At 38.4% G+C, this 14,879-nt stretch overlaps 1 protein-coding gene across 1 annotated transcript in view; it reads left to right on the forward strand.

The window, feature by feature from the left end:
- HAAO (3-hydroxyanthranilate 3,4-dioxygenase) overlaps positions 1 to 10,907 on the forward strand; it is a 30,405-nt gene extending 19,498 nt beyond the window's left edge. The window contains exons 7-10 of the mRNA XM_039329741.1: positions 2,724 to 2,869; positions 6,053 to 6,121; positions 9,070 to 9,152; positions 10,770 to 10,907. Coding sequence (XP_039185675.1) covers positions 2,724 to 2,869; positions 6,053 to 6,121; positions 9,070 to 9,152; positions 10,770 to 10,848 — 377 coding nt within the window. The 3' untranslated portion in view covers positions 10,849 to 10,907. The remainder of the gene's footprint in view (positions 1 to 2,723; positions 2,870 to 6,052; positions 6,122 to 9,069; positions 9,153 to 10,769) is intronic.
- The last annotated feature ends 3,972 nt before the right edge of the window (positions 10,908 to 14,879 follow it).

The following is a 14,879-nucleotide window of genomic DNA, read 5'->3' on the forward strand; positions in this document are numbered from 1 at the left end:
TCGCCTGCCACCCCTCCTCCTCTCCAGAGATCTGCAGGAGAGACAGATCTGGAGGGCAAGGTGCAACCTCCATATTGGCCACTTCTATCTCTCCAAGCCCTCCTTGATTAAACATACATTATATATAAATTAAAACACAGCCAGAATGAAAACATAGTTAAATCACTAATCACAGCACATATTTTCTGGAAAAACTACCTTAATTGATGTTAGGAAAGAAGAACAAGCCTCATTAAGGAACTCTTAACAGGAAGGGAATTGAAGACCCCAAAAGGTCTTGTTCTTTCTAATCTGCCTTCCCTTTGAGCCTTTAGTTCTCATTATTTTATTATTATGCATTTAAAAAGAAGATCAAAGGCCTCCATAGCTCAGAATACTCATCTTACAATCAGAACCCAGAAAAAATTTAGTTAATCCACAACACAGCCCTATTAAGAATGAAGATAAACTTTGGGCCCTGAAAGCATACAGGTGTCAAGTCAGAATATTAGTGGCACACCTGTCAGCAACTGGAAGTGCATAAGTCCATGTTCTTCCCTTTCCTGTCTCACAACTCAATCCATACATCCTTTAATTTTAATTTTCAGATACATCTTTTTCTCATAAGCTCCTTAAAAAACTAACAATGTATATTGTAATTAGCAGGAAAAATAAATCTAGCACTTCTGAATTCTTTTTCCAAGGGGGAAAGGAAAGTTCACAGCCTGCAGGTTGCTAGCAAAGTCATCAAAGAACATAGTTATTGCTGCTAAAGGCAAGAATAAATAACGAATCAATTTTGCAGCTCTCTCCTGTTACTACATCCTCTTACCTCCAGAATGTGGCCTGGGATTGCACAAGGGGCTAGGCTAAAATCCAGTTGACTAGTTTGCAGCCAGATGTTCAGTATAGACCTTGCCAATGTGATTTTAACAGCCGAGGAAAGAATAGGAAAACCCGAGGAAAACTTTGTAATCAATAAACCATGGTGGACTATGCTTGTTTTGCCCTATTTTGATTCTCTTCCCCAGAAGCAGCTCATTGATTTTAGAACTGCATGGCTACAAAGATAGAGGCCTTCAGTCTCCCAATCCCTGCTTAGAGAGGGATTTGCATTTTGGCCAGAGTCATGCCATGCTCCCCCAATCAAAGGAAAACCCCAAATCCAGTGGGCCAGAAGGCAGTCACCACCATGCCCCTGCGGTTCCTTCTCGGCCCCAGGGCACAGACACAGTTGCTGCTTCTCACCATAGCTGGGGCAGGACTTGCAAGTACCTCCATCCACTTTGTCCTGCAAAGCGGCATTCACCTAGCACTCCCACCTGCCACCATCCCCAACTAAAGGTCGTGCACTCCAGTCTCACCCAGCCAAGGAAGAGGGCAGCAGCTGAGACTACAGCAGATTTTCAGCTTGTCAGGGGTGCTTAAAGGCTACCCAACTTTACTCTGGAATTTCAGGGTTGGAAACCAGAGGGGCAGTGCTGTGTTTGCAGGCATGGTGGCACCTGCTGGAAAGCCTCCTGCTTCCTTCCCCCCTGCAGTTACCTTCTTCGGAGCCTTCCTGATGCTGACAGGCCTGCCAGCATAGATCCACCTGCTTCGTCCTGCAAAGTGCAGCTCACCCGGCGCTCCTGCCCGCTGCCATGCTGGCAGGCCCATTGGGATCAGGCTTGCCCTGTCTCTTCCAAAGGCTGCTCATCTGCTCACTCACTGCCCCGTCTCTTCCAAAGACCATTCGCTCGCTCACTCACCGCCACGTATTTTCCAAGGCTGCTTGCTCGCTCTTTCCTCACTGCTTCACTAACAAAAAGCCTCTTTCCGCCAAAATCTGCTCCTTTTATAGCTTCTCCTCTCTCCGTCCCCCTCCCACTTTTCTCTTCTGGGTGAGCTGGAAACTCCAATCAGCATGTAACCATGCTCTGATCCTGGGCTTCTGCCGAGCCCTGTAGCTCCAGCAGATCTCCTCCAGGTCTGTGTGGCACCACTTTAGCTGGTTCCCTACTATACTTGGCTAGTGGTCACATGCCACCTGCCAAGTGCTAAAGTACCACCAGTGGTACGCATACCACCGGTTGAAAAGCCCTGATCTAGCCAACTCCCTGTCCTATGCTGGAACCCACTATTGTACCATTCCCCCAAAAGGGTTACTCAGTCTCTGTTTAAATACCAGAGAGAGGAAGGGCCCACCAAAGGCAATTTGCTTCATTGCTGAACAGCTCTTATTGTTAGGAAATTATTTCTGATGTCAAGTTGAAGTTGAAATTAGCTTCTCCATAACATATAGATATTTCTTACATTCTGGAAAGACACTAAACAATTCTACTCTGTTGTGTATTCAACCCCTTGCTTTGTCAGATATTCAGAATTAGGCATTTGTGACTGATAGTTGTTCATCTGAATATATATGCAGTGAAGGGGAACCCATCACCTCTCATACTAGATACTATCAAACTGCTTTCAATGAGGGGTCCTTGGTGCTCTCTGAGCTGGATTCTAGTTTAGCATGGATAATGTTACCTAGTTTGGGTAATGAAACATCTGCAAGAAAACAACCCAGCTCAGAGAGCACCAAGGACCCCTCATTTCAACCCTGAGCTACAAATATTCTCTTTTATTGGTACTACTTTCAGTGTTACAATTTTCTCTTAATTTGTTTGAATCATATAAAATAAAAACTACAATGTAGAGCACTGTTTTTTCAATAACTTTGTTCTCTTCTGTCTCTGTTTTTGATCTGTTTGTAGATGAAATCTTAAGAGCAATTCCTTTCCCACTAAATGATGTCACAGTCATGAATCCTTTTTCTTTACAAGATTGGCTGAATGATTACCAAGAAAATATAGCTCTGAAGCAATCCTTGAGTCTTTTTGGAAACAATTTTGAAACAGAGGTTAAAAAATCATATTTTTAATTCTGAACTAGAAAGATCAAATAAGATTCTCTTATAAGTGAAGAAATTATATCTTGTTGGAAGATTTATTTTGACCAAGACATTTTGCTCTGCTTCTCCCCACCCCCTCTCTCTCTCTCTCACACACACATTCTCTCTCTCTCTCTCTCTCTCTCTCTCTCTCTCTCTCTCTCTCTCTCTCTCTCTCTCACACACACACACACACACACTTATGCCTAGGTGCATAATATCTACAATTTTACAGGTAGATATTACCTGTAGATTTTGATACTCATGGTAAACATTTATTTCCAAGAAGAAAATTTTATCTTCCCATGACACTTGACATTATGTCTCTTTATGACTATTTAAACTATAAATACTAACCCTTATGTGCAATCTAATCTCCAGACTCACCTACTGACCCTCTTCTTCCATTACCCTATTATTAGGTAGACCAGACAGGAAACATGGCTCTATTGCAAAGCTACATTAACAGAATCTTGCAAGTCACCATCACCTTTACAGCCTGATCATTTAGGGCAGTGGTGGTGAATCTATGGCATGGGTGCCAGAGGCGGCACTTGGAGCCCTCTCTATGGGTACACGGGCTGTTGCCCCAGCCTTTCCTCCCCCCACAAGCCCCTCCTCACCAGCAGCGCCCCTGGAGGAGAGTTGCCCCCATGTGTGGCTCATGTGGAGCAGCACAGCCAAGGACATGGCAGTCAAGCAGCGTAGACAAGACCTTTCCTCACACCCCATTGTGCACAGTTGAGGCTGCGGAGCGCAGGCAGAGGGCATGGTCACCATGGTGCTGCTGGGCTGCCTGGGCGATCTGCGGCGGGCCCTTGAGGCAGTGAGTGGCCCGGCAGGTAGGTGGGGTGGGGGCAGGACAGGGGGTGGAGCAGGGGTGGGGCCAGTTTTTGGGCACTCGTTCTCTAAAAGTTTTGCCATCACTGATTTAGGGAATGTCCCACCTGAAACTTTTGCTTTATCCATTTTGCAGTTGTGGGCTATGCTGACTCTTATCTGCTGTTCCCCAGGCAGCATCTCTTTGCCTGGTTTTCCAAAATCATTCTCACATACCATTACACCTATATAAAGATAGAAACTGGTAAATCTATTTACTGTTGATTGCTAATTCTCTAATCCCAATAAGAAAAAAAATATTCTACTGCACTGAAAACAGTCAGAAATCACTGGGGGTCCCCCCCCCAGTAATTAGTGCCAGTTAACACATTGGCTACTGCATTTGAACTCAGTTCTGCTTCTGAGTATTCTTTAAAGGTAGCCCAAGGAAAAGCAGATTATAGTAGTCTAAATAGATTGTAATGTGTTGCTGTAATGAGATGCTCTTGTATTTGGTAAAGTTGCAAACTATATACTGTATTAACCAAAGCTGGGCAAAGGTCTTTCTACCTTCTGTGCCAACAGGAGCTATGTAGTAAGAAAGATACCCAGACTGTAAACTTGCTCCTTTAGAATAGCATTTGCCAGTCCAGAAACAACACTATTTCAATAGAAAGCTTTGATAGGGTTCAGCCTCAGTCTGTTCTGCCTCATCCAGACCCGAGAGTCTCAAGGCCCTGGATAAAACGTCAGTTGCATCTCCCAAAAGCCCAAGGTGGCAATATAAAGTTGAGTATTATCAGTATTATGGATGATTTCTCCCCCCCCTTCCGTTAAATCATATGCAGTTCTCAGGGGCTGCCTGGACAAGTCCCTTTAGTTTTCTTGGTAAGACTTTTCAGGACTGGTTTGTCATTGCCTATTTTCTAGGGCTGAGAGAAAGTGACTGGCCCAAGATCATCCAACCAGCTTTGAGTCTAACATGAGATTAGAATTCATGGTCTCCTAATATCTAGCCTAATGCCTTAATCCTTACACAAAACTGACTTTCTAGTCTGGATGATACTACACCCTAAATATTTTTGTATTATTGTGCTTGCTTTTCCTATATAATTTTTGTAAATACATTTCCTGAACATTCATTCAATAGTTTTTATAGCCTGTTCAGATGAAAAGATTGTGAGCAAAATATTCACATTTTAAAAGCAACAATAGTAATAAATCAAATTACAAGACATCAGTAGTAATAAATCAAATAGTAAATCAACCCTTTCCCATGTGGGATGCTAATAACTTAGCTAGGAGTTGAAAGGTCAGTAAAATAAAATTTTATTTCAAGATTTTTTAAAAACTAGGAGGAAGGAGTTTTACAACCATTGGAGTAAAGTCAAAATGAAATCCATAAATCCACAGTTTTAGTTTGAAAAAAATCTCTATATAAAATAATTTTAGTTTCAAAGAATTGAAACATAATCTCTCTTAAGGAAAGATATAATTACAATGGAGTTGTTGCAAGTTTTAGATCTCCAACTCCTAATGCTGTATTTGGTACATTTTCATCTTATTTTCTATTTGTACTAAAACAGTACCAGATGTGACTTCAGATCCACCAAAGAGGCAAGTTACGGTATGTTCTTTGTTAGTCTTCCAATGATGTTTCTGGAAATTTTCCATTGTGCCAGGCCCACCTGTGCTGAAAACCTCATTGTTGCAGCAAAAGAATTAAAAAAAAATGAAACAATGGAAAATATCCAATGATTACGTCAACCTCTTGAAGGGGGAGTGGTGTCCATTCACCTTTAAACAAATATTTGGGAATTCCCCAACTTAAAACTGTCTAAATCAGGATCTTCTATTCTGAACAAACTTTCTTAGCTAATAAAGCTGTGAAGGTCACCTGGAAATATTTTGCATGAAACCAGGTCTTGTGCCATGGACTTGGTGCTATTTTCAGCCTCCAGGCACACTGGAAGTGATAAAACTCCTCACAGTAAGCATAGTTACTGGGAAGTGAAATGGTGTGAAAACCATTATTGCAAAAACAAATGCTGCAAAAGTTAATCCTTTGAATCTTTGAAAGGAGGACATTTTGGATATAATAGGTTGAGTTCATAACTCAAGAATAGTCTAGAATAATCTCTGATGAGGCTGCTAGTTAAACTGTGCATTAACTGAACCAAGAGAGGTATGTTACAAGGGTATATGGTATATTTCTTTTTACTTTCTGCTATACAATGAAACAGTTTCTTATTTCTAAGAAATATTATATATTTCAGGCATATAATGAATATGTGCGATGTGCTTCCTCACTATATTTTCTTGGTTGTCTTTTAGGTTATGCTATTTGGACCAGGAATAACTGAAGAGGGAGGAAAGAATGCAGATATATGGATATGGCAGATGGTATATCACATATGTTTTATTTCTTACTTGCCATGTACAGTGTTGTATAAAAAAAACCAAACAGACCTCCAGAACCAACACATGCATTGTTCTTAATTGATCTTTCCTTTACATTACAAAGTAATGGAGGATCACTAGAAAAAAATCCCTCTTCATAGTGGCCTTTCCACCTGAGCAATCCATATATCCTAGATCAGTGGTTCTCAACCTTTTTAATGCCGCGACCCCCAACCGGTCGTAAGTCGAGGACTACTCAACCAGTTGTAAGTCGAGGACTACTCAACTGGTGCAGCACCATTTGCAGAATGGGACTTTTTTTGGCAGGCTCAGCAGGGCAGAGACAGCCTGGACAATTCCTATTGGCTTTTGAAAGCCAATAGAATTAGACTCTATTCAAGAGAGTCTATTCTATTGGCTTTCAAAAGCCAATAGAATAAAAGGTAGTAGCATAGCTAAGGAAAAGGGGAAAAATGGCGGACTGTGTTGTTTGGTGACCCCCGTGAAATGGTTGTTCGACCCCAAATGGGGTCCCAACCCACAGGTTGAGAACCACTGTCCTAGATAAACCCCTATATTCATTTTCCCTTTAATTATACTATGGGTTTTGTTTTGTCATTAGGATCTGATCCCTTGGTCAGTAATCTATTTACTGCTGCAAAGTTTACTTTCCTCTTTAAAAAAATGTTTTAAAACATTCCTGAGAATTTAACCAGAAACTAAGGATGTTTCCTCAATTTAAAAAAAGGATTTTCTGTATCCACCCATTGTTGAGTAAGCAGAAAGGTGGACTGACATGAAATTTGTTGCACATTTTACTCATTGCTACCCTTCTTCTGTGGCCTGACTTTCATAGTTTTTGTCCATTCTTGGTCACACATCTAAGAAGGAAGAGAGAGGGGCAACATTAGACAGGAGCCGTCAGCCACATTCCCAACTTCTGCCCTATTGCATCCTTGATAATGATCTATTGGGGAATGTTTTTTAGGATTGTTTTGAACTCAGCTTTCCCCACTCCATCAAATTTCATCCAGTTCAGTTCCAGGTTTAAATAACTTTCTAGTCCTATCTTATATATCATGTCTTTCCAATCTTCCACTGGAGGTGGAGAGTAACATAAGCATGCATACCAAGCGTGGCTTCTAGAATTTATTCCAACCCCTTAATAGTAGCTCTACTTTAGGTTATGTGATCTGAAGGAAGCAGAGGCTTAAGAATAGTACAAAGGGCAGCCTTCTGGCCATAATGGGGACACTGAGGAGATTTTTTTCCCAGATTTCCCCCCCACATTCCCTGGCCAGACGTGGCCTATTTTTTTAAATGTGAATATCCTATAGTTAGATTCTCTTGCCACACTAGATTTCATTCTATTCTGTTCTGCTTCCAGAGAGTTATCCTGTTAACAAATGGAGCAGCAGATGGAAGAATTCTGAGCATATTTATATAATTTCTTTCCAAATTCTGTTGTGTTGTAAAGAATTAAAATAGCTTTTTTTCCCCCCACAAAAAGTGGAAGCCTCTGAGTTGTTACTCACTTGCAGCCCTTGGCCACTGTTTGAGTTTTACCACTCAGAGAGTAAAACTTATTCCTCTCCTTTCCTTCTCCCAGTAACCTTTTGCATCCTAATGTGCAATAAAATATAGGTATACTTGCTTGATTTGTCTACCTGTGGGTAAGTACATAGGCATACCCCTTCCACATACTCTAATTTTGAATGAGACCCTTAAACCCAGAAAAGTCACACTTGTTTCCCTAAGGAAAAAATTCTCTATAAATAGTAACAGTAATAATAACAATAAATGAATGAACAGAGGCAGAAGCTAGAAAACCTGGCAAAAGAATGCAAATGGAGAAGCTTTCTAGAAAAGTTACTGCAAAAACTAAGTTCATCCATGAATAGACAGTAGCAGTCTTCTAATCTAAAGTACTTGAGTTCCCCTGCTTGATGATCACTTTGGAATCTGAACCAGAAACTTACAAGTCGCTAAAAGACTCTTTGAGAAACCAAAGTAGGAAAAAATAGGAAGCCTAAAGGCTGACTGCACTGAGTATGCAATCAGTTCTCTCCTTTTGAAGAAATGCAATTACCCTGCAAAAAATAGGAAGTTAGCCAAACAATGTCTTTCTGAATGCTTGGCAGGGACCTGAGCATCTACTGCTAATGATCCTCCTTGCCATCAGGTACAGCTGTCTTCAGGCCAGACTTCTTTTCTTGCAGAAGTGAATTAGCTTGACATGACATCTCTCTGATGAGACCGAGATGGCCTTTTCCCACATTAATGGTTCCCTCTTAGTAATGTCTGCACCATCTCTGTGGTGCAGACATTACTAAGTCTTTTCAAACTAGTCTTTTCAAATATCAGATGAGAAATGTAGAAAAAGAAATTGGGGGAAGGCAGTAATCCCTTCTATTTTCAGGCAGACCGACCAATCTGTGTACTGCAAACTTAGTTTAGTGAATCAACCGGCTTGATTATTTCTGCTCATTTTTCTTCAGATTAATAGGCATATCTTTTTTGCTAGTTTTATTATGGAACTGGGGAGGTTGTACTTAATCTTTTGAAGGTGTTTTTTTTTTCAAAATTTAAAATTTTAAGAGCATCCTAAAGGGGAAGGGAGTTATTTAACGTTATAGATGATTGACAAAAATATACTAACAAATTTACTAGCATTTTTTCCCAACTTTTTATCCACATTATTGTAAGCAGTAGATATTGGGAAAGAAGTGAGAATGTATCGATGTTGCCAAAGCAACCAGCTTAATTGTGTATCTACAATTAGCCTACTGTCATTGATGAAATAGAGCAAAGATGAATAAGAGACAGGCAAGATTTGTTTATGCAGACATACTGGTGAATTTTTAAATTTACATTTTAAATTACATCCCCTCTCCATTTTAAATCCAGAAAGAATTAAAAGTCTGCCTCTTTTCCCCATTTCACCATTTTAGGAAGGTGCATCTTTTGTTACTATTGATAGAAAAATCCTGACTTTAAGGGCCGGAGACAGCCTTCTTGTGCCAGTGCAAACTAAGTAAGTAAAATATTATCATCTATCCACTGTTGCCCACATTTGACTAATGCACTTTTATACTCTCATCAATGCCTGCATCATTGTCCTTTCCATTTTCTATTTATGTAAGATTAAAATGAACAGAGTCTTCAGGTGCAGACTTACATGTTTCTAATATGTAAAGTTCTGTAGATTATCACTCTATCCAGTATAGCAGCAGGAATTTCAACAATCTTCCTAGCTGAGACTTTCAGCAAAGTAATGTGCTGAAGTAATGCTCTGTTCCAGTACAAGCAAGGCTATTGTATCTCTATGCTAACTAAAGCATGCCCCATACCTGATCAATGTGAAGGCAAAGACAAGCTCCTTTCATTTCATCTGCTTTCCTTCCCTTAACTTGTTGTACTAGTAGCTCCCTGAAGCCTGGTCTCACCAACAGGCATTACTGCTTCTGCTGTTGCTTTGCCAGTTTAACTACTCACAAAACTTTAATCTCCCAATAAAGCGTTACTATGGAACAATGCTCCAAAGAGTTCCTTAGACATTCACTTATGTGCTAGATTTGGCAGCACAACTCACCAATGCCCAATTCAATGATTTAGAAAGGGGAGGGAAGATAATTCTGGTAATAAGCAAAAAGGACTTAAAGGTCTTGGGCCCCAGTAAATGCCAAGGGTTGCTAGTCTCTAATGCTTGACTTCATCTGGTCTACATAATTTCTTTGCAGGATTGCAGAATTTGCGGCTTTTTGCATATAGATGATCTACAATTCACAGTCTAACCATTTAGCATGACCAAAGGCAAAAGTTGCCAGAAGTTAGTTTAGCAAAATCTATTGGAATAAATTGGTTATTCCCCCCCCCCCCGGAACTGAATAAGTATTTAGATAGGGCTGGATAGCACAGAATCTGATTCTTGACCTGCCTCCTCCTGGCTCTATTCCTTGTTTTAGACTCTTTAAACTAGCCCAAGATGCACATATATAGTCCACTGAATATGTTTTGATATTGGTAGAAGCAATTTCAGGGATAGAAAATTAACATTGAGATCACATTTAAGCTAAACTAAGTTAACTTAAATCTAAATCTAGCTAAATATTTAATTCAGCCAAGCTTCCTGGTGGGATCCATTCATCTTTGGTATGGCAATTTACTCTAATTATTTCATTACAATGTTTCCATATCTTTTGGCAACTTTCTTGTAATTAAAGTAATGATATTTTCCCAGAGCACCCAAATTATTTGGTTTTATTGCTTCAATTACTTGTAATTAAATTTGGAGGAATAGGAGGAGGAGCAGATTGGAGCTACACTATAAAATTTGTAGCATCCTCAAAATAATACTAGCCTTATTAATTGATAATAATTCTTGGAGTTGTACTGCAAAAAATTACCCGGGATGATTTTTAATGGATTAGGTGCATCAGTATTTTAGGAGATTCCGATTTTACACTTGTTAGAACAACCTTCCCATGTACATCCAATCACCATCTATATTGTGATTCTCAGAATTCCCAGCTAGGAGCTAGGAGGGCGCTAGATTCTTGGAAAAGGTACCATGCTATGGCTTATAATTAAAATTCTGACAGCAGATGCCATGCATCAATCTTTACTTTTTGTTTGGTACATTTTTTTAAAGGTTTCACTGGAAGAGAGATGAAGGATCCATTGCTCTTTCTGTTGTTCAGAATCCAGAGAGGAAAAGACCCTATGTCTGAGTTTGGTATCCATATCTTGCTGTCAAGAATTATTAATAAATTCTTTTTAAATGCAAAAAGTGTTCTGCTTGTTTTAGAACTTTGAAAATATATTGTGAATGTATTTCCTGTAACTGAGCGCAACTTGAGTTGTATGTGCATAGAAATGCTGCCTAACCTAAAAGGCAGAATGTTCATAAATATGTCAGGACATAACTATGAATAATTAGTAATTATGAGGGTTATATTTTATGCACAGGACCAGATGTTCATTCCCAGTGTCAGCATCTTAAACAGGAAGAAGTGCTAGGATGCTATATCTCACTTCTAGTTTCCTTCCTGAGATGTGGTTGGTTACTAGATGTAGTTTTTGTTCTGTTCCTATCCTGGCTTTTGCAGAGGCTTGCATCCAAAAAAAATGTGCTTTGCAGATCAGAGGTACAGACTTTTAAAAATATACCCATTCCACCTTGGAATTCCTTGCCATTACAGGGGCATAAAGAGAATATTTTCACCATTGGTAGTATTTGCCTTATTTAAACCTTGGGAAGAAATGGGAAATTCAGACCACTCTTTTGAATAACTGTGTGAATCATGAAAAGTGCTCTTCTAAGACACATTCATGGCCACTTATTTGGGAAGCTATGGTTGCATGTTATCTCCAACATTAGTTGGAGAAGGTTTGTTCTTTTATAAGATTCTGATATGCAGTAAAGTGATTTCTATCAGTGGACAGAATGCTGAGATCTTTCTTGACAATGCAAGAAATGTTGCATTCATAAAATAAGTTTGATTTAACATGAAAAAGTGAGCATTGATGTATAGTTACCACAATGAGTCTCCAAATAAGTCTCTGCTCGCTAGAGTTACCTCTGCAAAACGGGCATCATAGAACATGAATGAATGAATGAATGAATGAATGAATGAATGAATGAATGAATAAAATTGTTGGAACCAGAGCCAATTTATGAAGTCCTGTAAGCAATAATACAATTCAGGAGACAAAATAGCATCATTCACTTGTTATGGGCTATATTTCATAACAATGGTTCAAACTGATCCCAGAGGAAAAGAAGCCCAGCCATCATTCCAAGATGTCTCTATCCCCATTTATCCCTAATAGGGTATATTTTCAGTATCAAATTGTAACTCAGAGAGATGCAGTAGAATTGCGAAATAAATGGATTTGGTAGAAAGTGGTAATGATTTGCAAAGCTAGACAAAAAGGCTGGATGTTAAAAATTAATTGCTCAGGGACATGTAATTGGAAGGAATCAGTGGAGAGAATAGAATAGACATAAACAAATGTAAAGAATTTGTGGGGAAAGCTACAGGGCTTTTTAATAGACAGCATGAAGCCTGCAAAGAATTCAGAACTGAGTCTCTCTGAAAAGGAGGAGAATTCTTTTCCTGAAAAATTGAGAAAAAAATCTGGATTTTGGAAAGGGTACAAAAAGACTGTACATGGAGTATGTGCTGTGTTAAAAAAAGATGGCAGTTGCAATCATGAATGTGCAACTAGGTTACAAAATGTAGAAAGTTATTCTGGGAGTTGTTTTTAATCCTTTGCACCTTCCCCTCCCCAATGTTCTTATTTCTTAATATTTTTTATATTTCTTCTTTTAAAGTACATTTTTTTAAAAAAAAAGTTGTAAATGCTACCATTCATATAATTAAGTTAGAGAACCAAGGAAAAGAAAGTTTAGCCTAGTTTTTTTCCTGATGTGATCCCCTGTTTAACATCAATGTTTTTTTCATGGCAGTTGGCAAAATTCCCTTGTTCCACTATTTTACTATAGCTAAATTGTAAATAATTTGCACAACAGAGTGAAAAATGCTAAACAAAAATCCCATGTTTGGCTTCCACATTCTTCTTTTCTTCTAGTTTCCTTTGTATGCAAGAAGAAGTGGGGATTTGTGTGACATTGGTACCAGATGTTCCACTTATGTTGTGCTGCCACTTCTTTTTTGAGATAAGACAAGAATCTTAATATCCTCATGAAGTTATCTGTGAAGATGCCAACTATCTATACTTGGATATTATATATTATAAGATTAATTCCATTCATACTTGGGGGTAGAACCGGTAGTAAAGCAAATGTTTATGTAAAAGATATAATTCTACATTTCAATTTTAAATATCATGCGTTCCACTAGGTAGGCACTTTTGTAATATAAATGTTCAGGTTTTCAATCTGGTTAGACTGTACTAGCAATATCAGATTTCATACTATAGATTGACAGATTTCACAATAGTTCAAAAGATTCAGTTCTGGGAATTTGAACTTTCAAAGGAAAAGGAGCTCACAGACCTTCATGAGTTCTGCAAGAAAATAACAAAGACTGCATTCTAGTTTTTAAAAAGCCTAAATTAATACCTTGGAAAATAAGTTGTGAATAAAAACATTGGAGTTAGTGCAAATGCTGAGAGAATGAGGGCAGATTGCATACAGTTGATCAATGTGACATGAGGGCTGTCACTATTTGTCTGTCTTGGCAGAAAATATACATAAGCAGATGCAATGTATTTGCTAGAAATGACATAGTCATCAGCTATCATGACTAGGCTTTATGACAGTAAACTCCTTTTACAAGTAAAAAAATCTAGAAAGTACAGAGGAATACTCATTTCAACATGATAGTCCATAGGAGAACCATCAAATTTTTTGACAGTGCACAGCTTGGTTCAATAATGCAGTGTCTCTGTGGAAATCTGCATTGGCAATGTATAACATCACCCAATCATCATGCTGGGTAATGTTGTAATAAAAAACCCTGTTTGCTTTAGTGATATATTGCCATAACTATAGCCAATAAGCTACTAGTGTGGAAATTCTCTGGATTTTGGGTTGTTGTTGTTGTTGTTGTTGTTTTGTCCTTTGGCAAGGAATAGTTAAATAAAGCATTTAATATAACAAATTAATATATTTTCAAGGATCAGGAAAATTAGATGGAAGCGGTGTCTTAGACGAAACACGAATCTGAAATAGACAGTGTAAAATTATTGCTTTTAAAATACTTTGTTATCTTCTTCTTCTTGTGCCATATCTGTTATTGGACGTTGGCGATCATGTTGGCGATCCTGTTTTTTATCAGCAGTCGCATGAAAAAGTGCTGCTGAGTTTTATCCAAACCAGTCCCTTAGATTTTGAAGCCACGATGTTCTTCTGCCTGGACCTCATTTGCCTTCAATCTTTCCCTGGAGGATTAAATGGAGTATGACGTATTTTTCTGGGTGTCGCATCACATGTCCGAAATATTCTAATTTTCATTTTTTAATTGTTTTGATGATTTACTTTGTTCATGTAGATTAAAAATAATGAAGGTGACTAGACTTGAGTAATCTTAACCATAGCAGAAGAGTCTTTCAAAGACTCTTCTTCCTGTCCAAAAAAGGAATATGCAAAGCACAATGCTGGGTTACAGATTTAGAAGAAGCATCAGAATGAAGGGGAGAAGCAACTGCAAGCAGTTTGATTCAAGACATGTAGTTAGGGCAAGTTCAGGTTTTGTTCTTAAATCTCTTTTTCCTTTCTGAGCACCCTAATTGGTGAGAGTATGGAATTTTTAGTGGAAAGACTCTTGTATATTGTTTTTGTAATAAATCACTCTGCTTTGAAAAAATTCTGAATTTAACTAATCTAGTCTTACAAATCTTTCTTGTGTTTTAATTTTCCATCTACATTGGACAAATATTTCTACACTGGAGATATTGCCACAATTTATTTTATTGTCAGAACAGCACTATGGTCTTTTTTAGGACTTTTGGTTTCACAAGATGACTTATCTGTGCAGGAAATATAAGAATATATTACAATCCACATTACTCCCCCCCCCTTACTTTCCAGCTTCAGCAAAAGTCATGTTTACATTTCAAATCCCTGTTCTAGAATATTGTGAAGAATTTTGAGAAAACTTGTAGTGCTTAGTGTAAGAATTTTCTCTAATATGGGCTTGCTGTTAATTGAACTTTGTGAAAAATATGCTTCAAATGTTATTAAAAGCCTAGATATTTTGCAAAAGAATGAACATTTTCATTGTTAATTTCTTGA

The sequence above is a fragment of the Crotalus tigris genome, unplaced genomic scaffold, assembly GCF_016545835.1.
Source record: "Crotalus tigris isolate CLP2741 ecotype Arizona unplaced genomic scaffold, ASM1654583v1 scf7180000024411.593283, whole genome shotgun sequence".
NCBI lineage: Eukaryota > Metazoa > Chordata > Lepidosauria > Squamata > Viperidae > Crotalus > Crotalus tigris.